We start from the raw sequence: 21,258 nt of genomic DNA on the forward strand, positions 1-21,258 counted from the left end.
TGACAAAATTGCATCACTGTGAAATGAAAGAAATAAATCAATCAATCCTTACCAACAACCTTGACTAAAAAGGAACATATCTCCTTATTGCCTGCATCATCTTCTGCAACATAGGTCACATTCAGGTCATAATCAGTTGATATATTGAAATAAACTTGAGATCCTGGATAATTGTTGTTTGTTACCATCACAACGCCTACATTATCAGTTGCTGTTGGAATTGTCCAGATCACGGTTGCAAACATTTCACCAATGGACCTGTCATCGGCTGGAGGATCAGTTGGTACTTTCAATGGGCTGGATGGGCAGGTACCATTGAAAGATGGTGCCTCCATATCTATAATAAAATAAGAGTTTTTGTAATGTATACAATGTGGAACATGACAAAAACACAAAAAGGGGTAATTTAGAAAATGGAGAATAAACTGTAGATACTAATAATCAATGATAATAATGTAAGTATACTACAAAATAATTGCTTTAATTAATGTTTGAAAGAACAACAATTTGATCACCTTCGACCTCTAATGTAAAATTACACATTGCCTCATTGCCTGAATCATCTGTAGCTGTAAATGTGATAACATATACGCTGATATTGAATACATAAGGAGCATCAATATCAGATGAAATCATAGGACTCGTATCAACATTGTCTGTTGCTGTTGGTTCTATCCAGCTGTAGTTGAGGGTTGCAAGTCCAGGATCAGTTGCAAGAACTGTGTCATTTGGGCAGTTTATCAAAATCGGTGGCTCTAGATCTAAGAATAAAAAATGTTACACAAATACAATTTATTACAAACAGTTATAAAACAGAAACAATTAAATACAATGACATTTACAAACTTAAAAAAAATATAGCTGACAACAAAAAACTCACTTGAGCTGTGCAATTCCAGGTCATAATTTTTTAATTAAAGATTGGGATCATCATTACATCTTAAAACAATAACAAGGCTGGATTATGCTCACCAGTAACAGTAACTGTAAATTTACACATTGCTGCATTTCCTGAACTATCAACTGCATAATATATAACATCAGTGCTGCCATCGTAAAATACATTGCTTCCAGAACTGTAATTTGATGTTAGTGTTATATTCCCACCAGAATTGTCAATTACTGTTGGATCAGTCCAGTTGACATTGAATGCTTGGTTTGATCCATCTGCTGTAGTGGTTGTAATATTTGGTGGACAACCCAAAACTGGATCCTCATTATCTAATAATACAAAAAGGAAGGGTTAGTAATACTAGGGAGATCTTCCTGGTAATACCATCAGGTGGGTATTCTATGTCAGGATCATCATCATCATCTATTCAATAACAAAACAGATACAAGAATTACAACCTCTATGAAATTTTTGGTAGAATTTAGCAAACAATTTAGCAAAGAGTAATAGTCTTATTCTTGATTATATATGAAGAAATGTTTACTCTCACGTTTCTTACATTACAAATCATTATACTTTTTTTACTACAAAGCTGGTATCTACAAAATAATTAATGTAGTATTAATTTTAGTAAAGTTATGTTGAAATTAATTATCAATAATAAATATTTGAAATTCATATTAGAATAAAGAGGAAATCTGAAGATAATATTTTAAAAAGAAATAATAATCTTGGCACATCTTATTATAGTGAATATACGAATACAAATAATAGATTCTATGTTGTACAGAGCAATTATGCATTATGAAATCTCAACCGGGTCTTAATACCAATTTGAAAAAAAACTCATACCCATATATGGAGTACATGATCATCAGTAAAAGGTCAAATAAAACACCTAAACCACCTCATATTTGGATCAATTTGTAACAATTTTCATAGCAATTTTTTCTGCATTTCCAAATTGTTCAAATTTAAAACAATTTTTATAATTTACCTTCAACCTTGAGGCCAAAGTCACAGGTGTCAATATTGCCATAAGGATCAGTTGCTGTAAAAGTGATTGTGTAAGTACCAATTGGTATCATGTCACCAGACTCAAATGGTGACGAAACTACAGTCACTGTTCCATTACTATTGTCACTTGTCACAGGAGGATCCCAGGTCACAGTGGCATTTGGACTTCCTATATCTGTGCTGACATTTACTAGTCCATACCCTTCTCCGATGTAATTGTTTGAAGTGACATTTGTTGGGCAATCAATAATTGGACTTTCATTATCTATTAACAAAATAAATAAAAGGTATAAAGAAATTACATTTGATATAACCACATTACTGTAGCTTAGTTTTAATTTCCTTCTAGAATGTACAATCACCTACCCTCAACAATGATTACAAAACTGCAGCTATCATTAAAGTTACCAGCTGAATCTGAGACATTGTACTGGACTGTTGTGTTGCCAATTGGAAACATATTATCACCAGAAGTGTAGTCTGCAACTGGTACAGGAGTCTCTCCAGAGTTATCAGTAGCATTTGGTTCAATCCATGCAACGTTGATGGCAAATGCCCCTCCAGTTGTTGTGTTAACAATCATATCAATTGGACAACCTATAATATCTGGAGCTTCGGGATCTAAAAAGATGAATACAATAATTATAATTTATAATGAGTAATAATATAATAATATTATTTATAATAATAAATAAGTGAAGAAAATCCGGGTGAAAATGAATTTATACAATAATATTTACATAATCGAGTTACATTTGATGTTTACAGTAGAAAATAGGAGTATACAAGCCATGCTTACCAGCAACAGTAACAGTAAAGTTGCATGTTGCTGCATTGCCTGAACTATCAACTGCATCATAAATAACATCAGTGCTACCAATATCAAATAGATTATTTCCAGGATTGTACTTGGACGTTGGTGTTATATCTTCACCAGAATTGTCAATTACTATTGGATCAGTCCAGCTGACATTGAACGCTTGGTTTGATCCATCTGCTGTAGTATTTGTAATATTTGGTGGACAAATCAAGACAGGATCTTCATTGTCTATTTAGTAATACAATGGAAATGAAATACAAGAATTATTAACTATTTAAAATCTAATTACACATATTTATCATGGTGGGATTGAACAAACTCTCTAGCACTAGTTGAACACATGAACAAATATTATTATATGTACTTACTATGTACCACGTAGGTAACTAAAACATACTTAATGTAGTATTTAGTACAATTAATGCTGAAATTCATTAATAGTATTATAATTTATTCCATATAATTAAAAAATTTGGCATCTAAACAAATAATGTAATACAAAAACAGGTGTATATGTCACCATATTAAACAGAGCAAAACTGAAGATCAATGTAACTATTTTTTTTTAATATAGATAATATTGGCATATTTTATTACATTGAACATGTTGTACAGAGCAAATAAGTAAGTACAGACCACTTTCCTTTAGTACATAGGAACCAAAGGGAACACAGTCGCTTTTACTGATTGGTCTACACTAGTAAAAAATTGGAAATAAAAATTGTCATGAATTTCTAAATTGTTCAAATTTAAAAAACATAAAATTCACCTTCAACCTCGAGGCCAAATACACAGGTGTTGCTATTTCCAAAAGGATCAGTTGCTGTAAAGTTGATTTTGTGAGTACCAATTGGTATCATGTTACCTGACTCAAATGGTGATGAAATTACAGTCACTGTCGCATTACTATTGTCACTTGTCACAGGAGGATCCCAGGTGACAGTGGCATTTGGACTTCCTATATCTGTGCTGACATTTACTAGTCTATACCCTTCTCCGATGTAATTGTTTGAAGTAACATTTGTTGGGCAGTCAATAATTGGACTTTCATTATCTATTAACAAAATAAATAAAAGGTATCAAGAAATTACATTTGATATAACCACATTCATTCATTCATTCATTCATTTATTCGGTCAAAATCAACATACAAAACATGATACATAACAATGTTACAATACAAAAAGTTAAAACTTGAGACTCACAATTAAAAAGAAGGAAAAAATGTTATAAACAATCTAAAACAATGCAAATGTCTAAAATGATGGTTAAAAAATGGCTTAATAATGGTTTAAAAATGGCATAAAATACAGCATTAAAACAGAATACCGTTCAGTACCATAGTTTAAAAAAGTCATTAAGAATACAAGTTATAAAAAAGACAATAAAATATTAAAAAGAGTTCAGTTAAAAAGGAGCAGCAGAATAAAGTTATGAACATTAAGAATAAAACAGTTAAGTTGATTTTGACCAGGATAGCCCAAAAAAACCAATTACCTAGGTTTATTTCCGTTGGGGTCCTGTTATTTCCGTTGGGGTCCATTACTGTAGCTTAGTTTTAATTTCTTTCTAGAATGTACAATCACTTACCCTCAACAATTATTACAAAACTGCAGCTATCATTAAAGTTACCAGCTGAATCTGAGACATTGTACTGAACTGTTGTGTTGCCAATTGGAAACATATTATCACCAGAAGTGTAGTCTGTTACTGGTACAAGAGTCTCTCCAGAGTTATCAGTAGCTGTCGGTTCCATCCATGTAACATTGATTGCAAATGCCTCACCAGTTGTTGTGTTAACAATTATATCCATTGGACAATCTATAATATCTGGAGCTTCTGGATCTAAAGCATGATAGTAATTATAATGTTCAATGATTTATAGTAATAATATAATAATACCCAGTGAAGAATATCGGGATGAAAATGCATTTGTACAATAATTATCAAGTTAATTTTTATATTTCAGTAGGAAGAAAGAGGAGACATGCTATGCTTACCAGTAACAATTACTGTAAAGGTACATGTTCCTGCATTTCCTGAACTATCAACTGCATAATATATAACATCAGTGCTACCAATATAAAATGCATTGCTTCCAGAACTGTAATTTGATTTTGGTGTTATATCTTCACCAGAATTGTCTATTACTATTGGATCAGTCCAGCTGACATTGAACGCTTGGTTTGATCCATCTGCTGTAGTATTTGTAATATTTAGTGGACAACCCAAGACTGGATCTTCATTGTCTATTTAGTAATACAGTGGAAATAAAATACAAGAATTATAACTATTTAAAATCTAATTACACATTTTTTATCATGGTGGGATTGAACAAACTCTCTAACACTAGTTGAACACATGAACAAATATTATTATAATTATGTACTTACTATGTACAAAGGTAGGTAACATACTTAATGTAGTATTTAGTACAATTAATGCTGAAATTCATTAATAGTATTATAATTTATTCCATATAATTAAAAAATTTGGCATCTAAACAAATAATTTAATACAAAAACAGGTGTATATGTCACAAAATTAAACAGAGCAAAACTGAAGATCAATGTAACTATTTTTTTTAATATAGACAATATTGGCATATTTTATTACATTGAACATCAACATACATAAGAATGTTTATGTTGTACAGAGCTGCACATGTAAGGTTCACAATGTAAGTAAATACAGACCACTTTCTTTTAGTACATTGGAACCAAAGGGAACACAGTCGCTTTTACTGATTGGTCTACCCTAGTAAAAAATTGGAAATAAAAATTGTCATGAATTTCTAAATTGTTCAAATTTAAAAAACATAAAATTCACCTTCAACCTCGAGGCCAAATACACAGGTGTTGCTATTTCCAAAAGGATCAGTTGCTGTAAAGTTGATTGTGTGAGTACCAATTTGTATCATGTTACCTGACTCAAATGGTGATGAAATTACAGTCACTGTTCCATTACTATTGTCACTTGTCACAGGAGGATCCCAGGTGACAGTGGCATTTGGACTTCCTATATCTGTGCTGACATTTACTAGTCTATACCCTTCTCCGATGTAATTGTTTGAAGTAACATTTGTTGGGCAGTCAATAATTGGACTTTCATTATCTATTAACAAAATAAATAAAAGGTATCAAGAAATTACATTTGATATAACCACATTACTGTAGCTTAGTTTTAATTTCTTTCTAGAATGTACAATCACTTACCCTCAACAATGATTACAAAACTGCAGCTGTCATTAAAGTTACCAGCTGAATCTGAGACATTGTACTGTACTGTTGTGCTGCCAATTAGAAACATATTATCACCAGAAGTGTAGTCTGTTACTGGTACAAGAGTCTCTCCAGAGTTATCAGTAGCTGTCGGTTCCATCCATGTAACATTGATTGCAAATGCCTCACCAGTTGTTGTGTTAACAATTATATCCATTGGACAATCTATAATATCTGGAGCTTCTGGATCTAAAGCATGATAGTAATTATAATGTTCAATGATTTATAGTAATAATATAATAATACCCAGTGAAGAATATCGGGATGAAAATGCATTTGTACAATAATTATCAAGTTAATTTTTATATTTCAGTAGGAAGAAAGAGGAGACATGCTATGCTTACCAGTAACAATTACTGTAAAGGTACATGTTCCTGCATTTCCTGAACTATCAACTGCATAATATATAACATCAGTGCTACCAATATAAAATGCATTGCTTCCAGAACTGTAATTTGATTCTGGTGTTATATCTTCACCAGAATTGTCTATTACTATTGGATCAGTCCAGCTGAAATTGAACGCTTGGTTTGATCCATCTGCTGTAGTATTTGTAATATTTAGTGGACAACCCAAGACTGGATCTTCATTGTCTATTTAGTAATACAGTGGAAATAAAATACAAGAATTATAACTATTTAAAATCTAATTACACATTTTTTATCATAGTGGGATTGAACAAACTCTCTAACACTAGTTAAACAGATGAACAAATAGTATTATAATTATGTACTTACTATGTACAAAGGTAGGTAACATACTTAATGTAGTATTTAGTACAATTAATGCTGAAATTCATTAATAGTATTATAATTTATTCCATATAATTAAAAAATTTGGCATCTAAACAAATAATTTATTACAAAAACAGGTGTATATGTCACAATATTAAACAGAGCAAAACTGAAGATCAATGTAACTATTTTTTTTAATATAGATAATATTGGCATATTTTATTACATTGAACATCAACATACATAAGAATGTTTATGTTGTACAGAGCTGCACATGTAAGGTTCACAATGTAAGTAAATACAGACCACTTTCTTTTAGTACATAGGAACCAAAGGGAACACACTCGTTTTTACTGATTGGTCTACCCTAGTAAAACATTAGAAATAAAAATTGTCATGAATTTCTAAATTGTTCAAATTTAAAAAACATAAATTCACCTTCAACCTCGAGGCCAAATACACAGGTGTTGCTATTTCCAAAAGGATCAGTTGCTGTAAAGTTGATTGTGTGAGTACCAATTGGTATCATGTTACCCGACTCAAATGGTGATGAAATTACAGTCACTGTTCCATTACTATTGTCACTTGTCACAGGAGGATCCCAGGTGACAGTGGCATTTGGACTTCCTATATCTGTGCTGACATTTACTAGTCTATACCCTTCTCCAATGTAATTGTTTGAAGTAACATTTGTTGGGCAGTCAATAATTGGACTTTCATTATCTATTAACAAAATAAATAAAAGGTATCAAGAAATTACATTTGATATAACCACATTACTGTAGCTTAGTTTTAATTTCTTTCTAGAATGTACAATCACTTACCCTCAACAATGATTACAAAACTGCAGCTGTCATTAAAGTTACCAGCTGAATCTGAGACATTGTACTGTACTGTTGTGCTGCCAATTAGAAACATATTATCACCAGAAGTGTAGTCTGTTACTGGTACAAGAGTCTCTCCAGAGTTATCAGTAGCTGTCGGTTCCATCCATGTAACATTGATTGCAAATGCCTCACCAGTTGTTGTGTTAACAATTATATCCATTGGACAATCTATAATATCTGGAGCTTCTGGATCTAAAGCATGATAGTAATTATAATGTTCAATGATTTATAGTAATAATATAATAATACCCAGTGAAGAATATCGGGATGAAAATGCATTTGTACAATAATTATCAAGTTAATTTTTATATTTCAGTAGGAAGAAAGAGGAGACATGCTATGCTTACCAGTAACAATTACTGTAAAGGTACATGTTCCTGCATTTCCTGAACTATCAACTGCATAATATATAACATCAGTGCTACCAATATAAAATGCATTGCTTCCAGAACTGTAATTTGATTCTGGTGTTATATCTTCACCAGAATTGTCTATTACTATTGGATCAGTCCAGCTGAAATTGAACGCTTGGTTTGATCCATCTGCTGTAGTATTTGTAATATTTAGTGGACAACCCAAGACTGGATCTTCATTGTCTATTTAGTAATACAGTGGAAATAAAATACAAGAATTATAACTATTTAAAATCTAATTACACATTTTTTATCATAGTGGGATTGAACAAACTCTCTAACACTAGTTAAACACATGAACAAATATTATTATAATTATGTACTTACTATGTACAAAGGTAGGTAACATACTTAATGTAGTATTTAGTACAATTAATGCTGAAATTCATTAATAGTATTATAATTTATTCCATATAATTAAAAAATTTGGCATCTAAACAAATAATTTAATACAAAAACAGGTGTATATGTCACCATATTAAACATAGCAAAACTGAAGATCAATATAGATAATATTGGCATATTTTATTACATTGAACATCAACATACATAAGAATGTTTATGTTGTACAGAGCTGCACATGTAAGGTTCACAATGTAAGTAAATACAGACCACTTTCTTTTTAGTATATAGGAACCAAAGGGAACACAGTCGTTTTTACTGATTGGTCTACCCTAGTAAAAAATTGGAAATAAAAATTGTCATGAATTTCTAAATTGTTCAAATTAAAAAAATATCAAATTCACCTTCAACGTCGAGGCCAAATACACAAGTGTCGCTATTTCCAAAAGGATCAGTTGCTGTAAAGTTGATTGTGTGAGTACCAATTGGTATCATGTTACCCGACTCAAATGGTGATGAAATTACAGTCACTGTTCCATTACTATTGTCACTTGTCACAGGAGGATCCCAGGTCACAGTGGCATTTGGACTTCCTATATCTGTGCTAACAATTACTAGTCCATACCCTTCTCCGATGTAATTGTTTGAAGTAACATTTGTTGGGCAGTCAATAATTGGACTTTCATTATCTATTCACAAAATAAATAAAAGGTATAAAGAAATTAATTAATTTGATATAACCACATTACTGTAGCTTAGTTTTAATTTCCTTCTAGAATGTACAATCACTTACCCTCAATAATGATTACAAAACTGCAGCTATCATTAAAGTTACCAGCTGAATCTGAGACATTATACTGGACTGTTGTGTTGCCAATTGCAAACATATTATCATCAGGAGTGTAGTCTGCTACTGGTACAGGAGTCTCTCCAGAGTTATCAGTAGCATTTGGTTCAATCCATGCAACGTTGTTGGCAAATGCCCTGCCAGTTGTTGTGTTATCAATAATATTCACTGGACAGTTTATGATATATGGGTTTTCATCATCTAAATGTGTGATGAGGGAACTATTATTTTCTATTTATATCAGTAAATATGATTTACAACAACTATTAAATGGTTGATTTTTCAATCCAATGTAGAAGGGTTGAGTTTTTCTTTATTTCAGCATTTTCTGGGAATGTTAAAATTTCCCTATTGCAATGTGTTTATTTTGCCAACGAAGAGTTAATCCAAGGTTCACCACATATTATTATTATTTATTACAGGACGTAACATAGTAAAAATACATAAATATTATACTAAAGGCTATTAATAATTTTGCAAATATTGAATATATTGCTAATCTTACTCAGGATTCATTATATTAAGGCTTACATTAAGTGAAATAAAGAGGAAAAGAGTAATTACATGTAGGGCTGTCCCCTCTCATAGAGTGTATGTGTGATGTGTGTGTTGTGTGTTGGACCTGAAACAATGTTGTAATGTAAAATGATCGGAAATATTTTGAGAAAACATACATTTTGAAATTTAAATTGACAGAACTGTACAGTAGTTTGATTTAATCTATACTTAAATAAAATCATCAAATCAGAAATAATAGAACGTAAAATTATATTATAGGTAAGTAACAACATGTGAATAAACCGACCTGTACGAACTTACCGATTAAATATATTATTTATTTCAACAGTTAACTTAAAGATTAAACATACCTTTAATTACCACAGTAAAATAACAAGATTCTTGATTGCTTGTTGGTGAACGATTGTCATGGAATGTGTATTCAACGATAGTTTCTCCAATAGGAAATACAGCAGTAGTTTTAAAGTCAAAAGACATCATATCAATTATAGTATCAATTGTATTGATTAATGTATAGTTGGTTTGAAGCATAGCAACTAGAACATTATCCATAACAGTAATGTTGAAACTGACAGTGCCATTGGGACTTCCAGGATCAGTCACACCAATAACCATGGAAGGACATGTTGCATTAGGTGGCTCCACATCTAAAATATAAACAGACTTAACTTTTTTTATTTGAAAACAGTATGATTATAAGTATACTGAATTCAAAATCATTGCAATAAATGCTATAATTTATGGATACTTTTAAATATCTTTAAAATTATAGCCTTATTGAAGTCCAATATGCCTAATGCAAAAAAAAAGAAACACATTTTCTTTAAAAATGTGTGCTTTTCTTTGGTTGTTCACTTATGTATCTCAATTGTGAGGTTTTACCTTCATATGTCTTTATATCTGTTGCTCTTAAATTTTAAGATTATACTGATTAAAATAAGAAACATATTACAAGTTGTAATAAATTACCATTCCTAACACAGTATCATAGAGTCTATATGAACATTCTAGAATAAGATGTATAATTAATAAGAACAATGAGGAACATTCCAGAAGTGCTATTAATAGAAAATGTAATCCAATAGAATAAGAAGTATAAAGATCTAGAAGGATAGGAACATCTTGTATATAAAGGGATGTAAAACTATTGTAAGGTTATTCGATTGTAAAAGTTATTGTGAAGCTGTTGTGCTTACTGGATTGTTGAAAGTTGAAGTTTATTGAAATTAAAGCTTTTTTTTTTGAGTTATTTTACAACTTTGTGGTTTTTGTGTGTATACATTTATGTCACAAGGGAGTTCCTAAAGTATTTTCAACCACTCGGAAACATACGTAAGAGGAGTTCGTGACACAAGTATACCTTTATTCATAATATATTACTTTTTTTTTTTTTTGTGAAAGTAAACAAATGGGAAAAGGTGATCACAATAATAATATCGATGTAAACAATATAAATGAAAAAACAATAAATAAAAACATTTGGTTGAAGAAAGAGTTTATATTTCATAAGCATCAAACAGCTAGACTCGCCAATTGCAGGATGGATAAACTATAATTTATCGTGCACATATTAAATGCTTAAGGAGTGTAGTAAAGCATGAAGGTATTTATTTTTATACCTCCATGAGTAAAGCCTGTCACTGGGCTTTTCACAGCATCACTTTATCTATATAAAGCTTTGTTTTTGAGTTATTTTACAACTTTGTGGATTTTATGTGTATACTTTTATGTCACAAGGGAGTTCCTAAAGTATTTTCAACCATAATTGTCCAAATAAAAAAAAAGGTTCATAGTTTACCTTCAACCTTGATACTAAAGTCACAAGTGTCAATATTGCCATAAGGATCAGTTGCTGTAAAAGTGATTATGTGAGTACCAATTGGTATCAGGTCACCTGACTCAAATGGTGATGAAACTACAGTCACTGTTGCATTACTATTGTCACATGCCACAGGTGAATCCCAGGTGACAGTGGCATTTGGACTTCCTTCATCTGTGCTGATATTTATCAAACCTAAACCTTCTCCAATGTAATTGTTCGAAGTGACATTTGTTGGGCAGTAAATCATTGGAGGTTCATTATCTATTAAAACAAACATTTCAGAATATTAAATGTAGAACAAAACATTTTCATAAATGATTATTATCTATATTCATATTCATTTATTTTCCAGAAAACACAATTAACACAAAAAAAACAAGCATAAATGATGGATAACAATACAAAACGCGAGACACCATTCTGGCAGATTGTCAAAAAGCAAGAAAAATATCGCAATAAACAGACTCTCTTAATAGTGCTGGTTGACAAAAAAACAAAAAAAAACCTAATTAAGCATTTACAATCTGATTATATAAATATTATATAAATCAGAGGCAAATTTACTTTCATTGTAAAGGAATATGTCTAATAATTATAAAGATATTGAAACAGCTGGCAAAGGTGTATGTACAGCTGGTATACAAACATACATGTTACGGTAGAATAAAGTGTATCGGCAGAAATATATACATTTCAAAACGTAATCGTTTTAATCTTTTTTACAATAGATCTAGTTGAAAAGTTATAAAAAACTTAATAGTAGAATAGCAGTCAGCAACTGCAATTTATTTTTTTATGAGGATGATCTTGTTTTACGTCTATTTGTTGTGGGTCTTCAGAAAAGAATTGATGTTGTTAATTGTTTAATTTTTCTTAATGGTTAAAAATTTAATCTACCAAAAATGTATTTGGAAAATCACCATTTTTATTGAAAATCCTACATTGTACCTAGATAGCAGTATTTTGGCATGTGCTGGTGACGTCACGTACATGGGCGTTAAACTGGGTGTTAGTCTTAAGGGAATAGAATAGGTTAATGTCAAAGAGCTTTCTATGAATTGCAGGAAACAGGCATGTGTAAATATTGTAATATAATGTTGTTATGAGGTTTCTGACTTGTAATGAAGACTCTTACTCGCTTGACTGTCGTAACACATATATTGTTTATTCAATAATACTTGATACAATAATACTTCAGTACAATATACAACTATAAGTATAGGGATAAGGAACAGAGGATCAGTGATGCTGTCGGTGAGATGTGAGGTGTGTAGGTCTGCTTCTGGAGAAGTGGCTGTGAGGTGTGTCTGGGCTCTTCTGAAATATTGGCTTTGGTTCATTTGCATATGTCACTACGTTATCTGTGAGGGTAACGATTGGTCCTAAGTTGATCCAGGGGTGTTTAGGTGGTAGTGATTGATCTTATCTGGGGAGGTTACAATGATGAATTGACCCTGTCGAATCTTTGCTTAAAACTGTCAATATCTAATTGTTTTACGATGGGAACAGTGAGAGAGGTCAAATAAACTGTTTACTTTTGGGATTTAATTATGAGCTAAATGGACTAAATGTACTTTTTAAACATCTGGACAAACTCTCCTCTGGACTTTCTGGGTCAAGTTTGTGAACTCAATTGAATTCTAATACAAAGGTTGATTTCTAAATTATAGAAGTATATCATTATATTACAATATGGTTCATCGACAAACATCAAAATACATGTCTGGAAGACAGTTCCAATACCAACTCTAACATCTACAATGTGTGAATCTGAGCAAAAAGGACATTCTGGACACAAAGTGAATTAATTGAAGCAGCGTTGGTTTTACCCAAATTTTGCATACACACAGCTCTCATTCACTTTTTATATGTACCCAAGTTGTCTAACATTATTACATGTAATAATCAAGTGAATTTACTTCATCCCATATTTATTAGTGATCATAAATCTTGGTCATTCTACTCGCATCTATTGGATAGCAATTTAGAACATTATTTTGATGTTTTTTAATATAGCATACCATCATAATTTTTTATAAATGTGTAAATCTGTAAAATGTGTTTTTGGGATTGTACTATTTACTGTTTTATTATGTTTTCTCCTAAGGGAGGTAAATAAATTTGAATTTAAAGAGTCAATGTCAAGTCATGGAAATTATATGCATTTCACTCGATTCTCGGTACTGTATCTAGATTTCAACAGCATATTATTTTTGTAACAATCTTCTACATTGTATTTTTGTTTTTCCGATTTTGGTCAATTTTTAGACCTTTGTTAGATTTATATATGTTTGTGTTATGTTTTACTTTGTTCGTTCGTTCGTTTTTATTTCACAATGCATCAAACTTGTTATTTATACAGATTATAATGCAAAGTGCAGATTATAATTATAATGCAAAGCCTGGAAACGACAAAATAAGCTCAATATAGAGCTTTAAGCCTGGTTTCACCAGTACAAAATAAACTAATAATTGTTTTACTTCTTGATTGTTAACATGCTGTTTAGGTGTACTGAAGTAAGGTTAAGTAAAAAGGGGTAATTGAAGCGTCTGTGTATTTATTTCCTTCATGGTCTGTGGTTTTGGGTTTAGAACAACACAGCTTTTCAAAAAAACTAATTAATTTACCTAAAATAGAATGTATTCAGAATTTTGAACAATAAATTATTTGATTTTCAATTTGGCTGTGTGCATTCATACACTCAAGTTTAACTTTAACTATTGTTTGTTGATACTAAAACCTTTATTTAGGTAACACAATCTGACACGCAAACATTGATTAAATTTCACATTCACCTTTTTCCTTGTTATTGTTGAGATTCACTATTGTGTTGAGATACAATAGGTATCATACAGTACCATAATTTTTGCTGGTGGAATTTACCCTAAAATACCTTATCTCTCTTACCTAAATAATGAATATTGGTACACTAAGCAGTAAGTATGATTGTGTTAAATGTCATCAATTATACTGTATATTGATTATAATTTTAGAGAAAGTGATATATAACTATAGGCTAGCCAGCTCACCCAGGGGATTGGCTACTGGCACGGTCAACCGTGCATGTAACATCTGAATTTGAAAAAAAAGTGACATAACCTTTCATGATACATGCACCAGATTCTATACAAATGAGATACTGTATTAACAAATAATATTCTTATGATACTGGGCGAATATTGTAGTATTTGAGATTCAGTGCTCTAAGAAAACAGTGCGAATGATGACTTGTTTTCTATCAGGAAGGTCGACTATTAACATTTATCATGTTGTCTATTGACACAGGCACTAGCTGCACAGTCGACACATCATCTGTGCCGATAGATAATAATAAATGACATGCTCAGTAGGCTAAAAGTTATTATTTATTTTGACATAATTCATTGTTTTTTCATAGACGAAATAGCATTTATTAATATTCATTTCAACACTGTGATTTAAACTGATTCCAACATAACTATAGTACAGTATAGAGTATTGTGCCTTCTATACATCTTCATATAATGCTAGACACACGTCTATATAGAGTATAATTATTGTGAACAAAATTTTTTTCCTAAAGTATGTACGTAGATGTTCATAGAATTTTTTTAATTACCTTCAACAGTGACGTTAAACATCCCCGAGACGCTGTTTCCAGATTGGTCGGACACATTTACTGTAACTACGCTGGATCCTATAGGAAATTCGTAAGATGGACTGTTAAAAGTCATTCCATTGATTTCGTAAAAGACTATGACAGCTGTACCAGAATTATCTGTAGCAACTGGAGCTGTCCAGTTGTATAAAGCTGTTGGCTGTCCAGAATCTGTATCAATTGTTGTGTCATTAGGATACTCTGTCACAATAGGGTCTCCAATATCTAAACGGATAGAATGTATAAAAAAAATATGATATTAAATTTATATCTTTTGTAGCACATAAATGGGGTGTTGAATACTGACCGAGTTTGGAGGAAATCGAAGTAGCATATTAAGACTTTTCAGATATGAAGAAAGAACTAGAGGTACTATGTTCGATAGAACATGAACCCAGTCAGAAGAATGTTTTGACCTTTGACTCTAAGTTTTAAATACTTTTAATTTTTTCTTTTAAATATTACATTTTTGAGGTTGTACCAGTCATACTGAACAAGATTTGAGAAAATCAGAGTTGTTCTCTGCAACTAGTAGCATATTCAAATGTTTCCCAAAAAATTTTCATCTTATTTTTATTTTCTCAGGCCACCTGATACCTATTATTCATGTTAGGAATGTTCTTTTGAAAGCACCAATTTCATGCTGTATCTTATGCAAAAGTTCTGAAGCACCACCTTAAGGAAGGGGCTTATTTCATGATGCTCATTCTAACTGGTGTTATTAAAATGTTGTTGGCAAATAATTTCATTTTGTAATAAATATATACACTATACCCTTTAGGTACTACCCGAACGATTTACTTACCAATTACTCTAATAGTTATAATACAAGTTCCAGTGTTACCACTGCCATCAGTTGCAGTGTATGTAAGATTAGTCTCTCCTATGGGAAAGTTAGCCGGTGATGTCTCAGCTGGTTTAGTCTGCATTGACTCGGATATCATACCAGTGGATGCATCAGTTGGCGTTGGTTCATTCCACGTTGCCTCAGCCATGTCAGAGTCACTTGTATTAAACACCAATGGTTTAGTTGGACAATCAGGGTAGTAGGGATCACCGGTATCTTAAAATAAGAACATCAGATCATTCTGTTATAATAAAATTCTAAAACAAGAGCTCCGTATATATAACATTTCTAAATTTTACTTGTGCTATTGTCTTGTGATAGATGGAAATCGCAACAAAAATGAATGTGAATGCCCAATGCAAAAATTAGACTGTTAAACTGTGTCCAGCTAGGTAGTTAGTTGTATTATGAAATCACAAAGTTATTGGTGAATGATTTGCAATTCCGATTTTTGACCAACTTTCATGACTTGAATTAAATAATAATGATTAGAGCCTGGCATCTTGTCTTACAAATGTTGACAAATATTTACAATGTTAATTGTTAGTATTTCAAGGCTACATTATCTCCCACTCCCCATTTTCCTTTTTATTACTTTGTTTCGTCTCAAATGTTAGATTGGTTTAGTAATGTTTTTGTTAACTTTCCTCTCATCTTCTACTGTATACCACTTAATGTATTAAAGTGCAGCTCCACTCAGACTTTCTCAGCTTATATTATGTTTATAGTATGTTTAATTGAAAGCGATTACATAAAAAAAAACCTGGAAAATACGGCAAAATTGTCCAAAAACAAATTTCTAAACTAGAAAGCGTGGGACCGTGGTCCGGATTGCCTTAAAAATTTAATGGAGTGGTCCTTGACCACATATCAATCTGTATTTTAATTTTGGGAAAGATCTTGTAATTACTTTTTGAGTAATCCTGCTAACAAACAAATGAAAGCACTCAGAAACTGAGCAAAAAGTACTTGGCAAAATGTATCCACTGATAGGGATCATGTTAAATGATACATTTTTTTGCTTTAGGATTTAGCTTTACATGGTTCAAATCCTGCTGGGGTTTATATAATTTGTTTAAATAATGTTTAATGCAAACAAACTCCGTCATTGCAACAATGACCTTACTAAAATCAAGATTGACCAGGAGTTGAGGAGTGTCTTTTGTGACATGACCAATATATCAATTTTCCTGAAAATCAATAGGAATCTGTAAGATATACCTATGTACATAATGAAATAAGGAAGGACACACGCTGGTACTAAAAAACTAATTATCAACTAACAATAGATTAATTTGAATAACAATAGAACAGCAACGCGAAAAACAAACGGGTGAATTCGAAAAGAAATAGGGTTTTTAAAACTACTCATATAAAAAAACACGTACATTAAATCAAATTATGTTTTAAAAATTACAAATCATAATTTATGCATATAACTCTTCTTGTGCAAAAAATGATGTTTTTTTTTGGACTAGATGTAGTTCTCGAGAAAATGCAATTTCAGTACACTTGTTACTTAAAGACTGCTCGCCGACTTTTAATAATTGTCTTTCAACAGTAGCCGGTCTGAAAAGAATATCATTTTTGTTATTTGTGAAGTTATTAATAAACCAATTTTGTTGATTTTCAATAGGCATACTCTGAAAGTATATACCTATCTACACCCAAAAATAATAACTTGAAAACTGTAGGCGCTATCGTGCTAACAAACAAACACACAAACAAAGTAAATACTATACTCGGCAAAATTCTTTTTTGCCAAGTAACAAAGTAAATACTATACTTAGTATCAAACAAACAAACACACGCGATCGATTACATATACCTTCTGATCTTGGCGGAGGTAAAAAATGTATGGGTCAGAATAGAGTTCCATTTCCATCCATCACACATTCCACTTTTTCAGTAACTTAGGGGTTATTAGTTTACAATACCTACGACTGACGCGTTTTAGTAGCCGGTAAACGCGTTGTTGTAATGTATCCTCTCCCGGCCCCTTTTGGTAAATAATTATACGCCATGTATCGGAAAAATGGCGAATAAATTTTATACACACAATTAATAATGCGATTTGTTTAGGCCCAAGTAATATTTCAGATAAAAATGTCAGTATAATTTACATGTAACATCATGATTTGTAACACCAGCATAACAATCTTCTTCTTATTAATTTCAAGCTATGCAAGTAATTCATGTCTAGGCCTAGGCCAATATATTCATGGGTTCGAAAAGGCCTGGTCGTTTCGCCCCATTTATCGTTCCTGGGTTTTCTCGCACAGTAAGAATTTTGAAACACAAAATCCTCTACTAAACAAGACTGGTATTGCTGAGAATAATAGTAAAGCGATATGGAAACTTAGGCCTGACTGAAGAGCAACTATTCAGGCACCTTATCATGGATGGGTAGGCCTAGGCCGAGGTTGGGTGCCAGAACAAACTTCACTGCTGTAAGTGTAAGGCCTAGCTAGAGGCCAAGCAGCATCGGTGCCAAGCTTTATTCATATTAAATATAGTCACGTCTTTCTCAGATTTCGTTAAACATTTTAGTAATAATCTCATAGTCACATTATTACACTATAAAACATGATAGTCACATCCAGAATGTTTTAATATACTGTTCGCCCGTCAAAATCGCGACAATAACTGATCGCCAGCAATTTGTTGTGATCGTGAAAAATGTCACGTGAAAACTCTCTATAAAAAAAAACCGTTGCACCCTAACGGGGGAAGTGTATATTTACGCAAAATTGCGCAATTGTATACGCGATAAAAAAAAATATCAGTAATTGAAAAATCTGAAAACATTACATAAAAAACATTGTACTTTTTTTTTAGTGAAGAAATTTTAGGATTATTCAAATATACCCCACTTTTTCATGTAAAAGAATAGGAAATTACAAGGTATATCAAAACCAAAACGCAAAAAGGCGTGATTTTCAAAGAGATCGTACTCCTTGACAAAAATTTCAAAAAAATATGAAGTATGAGGGATATTTGAAATAACAGTTGAAATGTATGAAAAAATAGAAATTTTCTGGGTGGAGCTCCAAATAAGTCTATAAACGTTATAGGCCTAATAGTTTCCAAATTAAGTTCAACTTGATGATTTTCAAAGCCAAATACAAATTACAATGTCATACCCATGTATAGGCCTACAATATACATAGAATACAGAGAATAGTCTTTGCCGGTGATGTTTATATAGAGAGCCTGTGAATATTTTAATAATTTGTATAGAAAAATGAAATAAAAGTGTGACAAGCCCATAAAGACAAAAACAAAACAATAGAATACTGTAAGATGATGAGCGCCAATACTACTAATACATAATGGAAAAATAATATTGTTTTAAGGCTTATACTTACCTAAAAATGTGACAGAAAACTCACACAAAACATCTGTTTCATTATTGGCTGATGCTGTGTATTCAAGATTAAGAACGTATCCTACTTCAAAATTTACGACAATTCCTGGAAAATACGATGGTGTTGATGTCACCTTAACGTCTGCAGCTATCCCGCTTGTTGAATTCACGGTTGCTGTAATCACTGGGATGGTGTATGCATAGGGAAATGCACCAGTGTTATTTATTGTCTCATCTCCTGGACAATTATCAAACGTGACTGAAAGAGAGGAAACATTAAAATTACCGTAAATAAAAACACATTACTAAGACCATAGATACATATGACTAAAGTGATCCTCTAAGTGCCTATACTAAATGGGTTCATGAATACTGCAATGCGAGTAGCTGGTTTTATTGCGGAGGTATGCTGAAGGAATTGACCCTTTGAAGGGAGATTAAACTTGTTAATTCGTCGTCGTTAAGCTATAGGCCTACATTTGAATAAACGTACGTATATGCTAGCTATTAAAAAAGTATTCAACTTTATGGTGTTATAATCGAGTTATTTAACCAGGTTTCAGCAATTTTAAACACTTTTATTGTAGACGGAGATATGAAAATGCCAAGTATTATTGTATGCGGGTATTTTTCAACATCGACAGTCATTAGACCGCGTGTATTACGTTTGGATAACCCACCTATTCGAGGAAAATTGTTTACCTAAATTCGATTTAATCGTCAATAACTAATTATATAAGTAAACCTAATTAATAAACAGGGTTTTATTAGTTAGTAAACATACGTACCAAAGTATGTAGGCCTACCAATGTTATATACCACCAAGTAATTAGGATTCTAGATGTTACGCACCATTTTCTGAAGTTTACCCTTACGTACATTTATATTTAATTATCAGTATCACTCAAACGTAACCATCCTGTGCCCCAATCCAAAAGCAATTCAAAGTTAGATAAGATATAGGTACTGCATATTCTGGTATTACATTTTTAGAAATGTATTTATATTTTTTATACTTCCTGTAAATATATATATATGCATTAAAATTGTGAAATAAAGTGTATATATTACTGATAGTCTTATATAGGCCTATATATATATATATACATTTTATTTGTGTTACTGTTTAAACAATTATGAATACAACCGATCCGATTTCACTATTGACAATACTCGCAATTTAGGCCAAACATAATACAGTGATTGTGAATGTTTGTGTACACCGATCGACACGTAGGCTAAATTAGAGTAAAATATGTTTGTATTATTCACACACTCCTTACTCTATAAAAGAAAAAAACAGCTTCAATCAATATTGCTTGAAGTGAAACTGTGGTTTTTCAATCTTATTTGAACATCAACAATGTTGTGCCGATAATTCATATTTTAATCAAAGATAAAAAATACCAGAGGTTTTGTCAAACTGTGAGCCTGTAGCACTGATTGTTACACACGCATGACTAGAAAGGTGACTGGTACGTGTGGAATTTAGTGAAAACACATCATTTTATAATTTAATTTATGGCATTTTATGAAAGTAACACAAATATTGTATTACACTTTGAAATAATTTGCCACACTTTTATAAAATAATTTTAATAAATTATTGTCGGAAAGTCCAAATACGTCACTAGTAAAGAGGTAGACTTATTACGGCACGGGATGCTCTGTCACATGGAAGTATAATACCTCCATGCTCTGTCACTTCAGGGAATCTGGAGATTCTTGCTTAATAATGGTCCGTAAGGTCGGAAATTGCTCACAAATAAGTGTAAACATTTACCTATTTTATTTAATTTCAAGCTTACTGATGTTGATTACAGTGTTAAGGT

General features: G+C 31.7%; 2 protein-coding genes across 2 annotated transcripts in view; both read right to left on the reverse strand.

Moving 5' to 3' along the window:
* LOC144839287 (uncharacterized) overlaps positions 1-19,443 on the reverse strand; it is a 69,037-nt gene extending 49,594 nt beyond the window's left edge. The window contains exons 1-16 of the mRNA XM_078694603.1: positions 19,428-19,443; positions 16,018-16,275; positions 15,174-15,437; positions 11,551-11,835; positions 10,103-10,399; positions 7,569-7,823; positions 7,183-7,467; positions 6,355-6,603; positions 5,945-6,199; positions 5,559-5,843; positions 4,730-4,978; positions 4,320-4,574; positions 3,499-3,783; positions 2,709-2,957; positions 516-761; positions 53-337 (exon numbers count right to left, since the gene is read on the reverse strand). Coding sequence (XP_078550729.1) covers positions 53-337; positions 516-761; positions 2,709-2,957; positions 3,499-3,783; positions 4,320-4,574; positions 4,730-4,978; positions 5,559-5,843; positions 5,945-6,199; positions 6,355-6,603; positions 7,183-7,467; positions 7,569-7,823; positions 10,103-10,399; positions 11,551-11,835; positions 15,174-15,437; positions 16,018-16,207 — 3,934 coding nt within the window. The 5' untranslated portion in view covers positions 16,208-16,275; positions 19,428-19,443. The remainder of the gene's footprint in view (positions 1-52; positions 338-515; positions 762-2,708; positions 2,958-3,498; positions 3,784-4,319; positions 4,575-4,729; positions 4,979-5,558; positions 5,844-5,944; positions 6,200-6,354; positions 6,604-7,182; positions 7,468-7,568; positions 7,824-10,102; positions 10,400-11,550; positions 11,836-15,173; positions 15,438-16,017; positions 16,276-19,427) is intronic.
* LOC144841172 (hyalin-like) lies at positions 941-2,492 on the reverse strand. The gene is made up of 3 exons (XM_078697393.1): positions 2,276-2,492; positions 1,890-2,174; positions 941-1,221 (listed from the first exon to the last, which is right to left on the reverse strand). The coding sequence occupies exons 1-3, from the start codon at positions 2,490-2,492 to the stop codon at positions 941-943; spliced, it is 783 nt and encodes a 260-aa protein (XP_078553519.1).
* Positions 19,444-21,258: the final 1,815 nt, after the last annotated feature.

The sequence above is a fragment of the Antedon bifida genome, chromosome 4, assembly GCF_963402885.1.
Source record: "Antedon bifida chromosome 4, ecAntBifi1.1, whole genome shotgun sequence".
NCBI lineage: Eukaryota > Metazoa > Echinodermata > Crinoidea > Comatulida > Antedonidae > Antedon > Antedon bifida.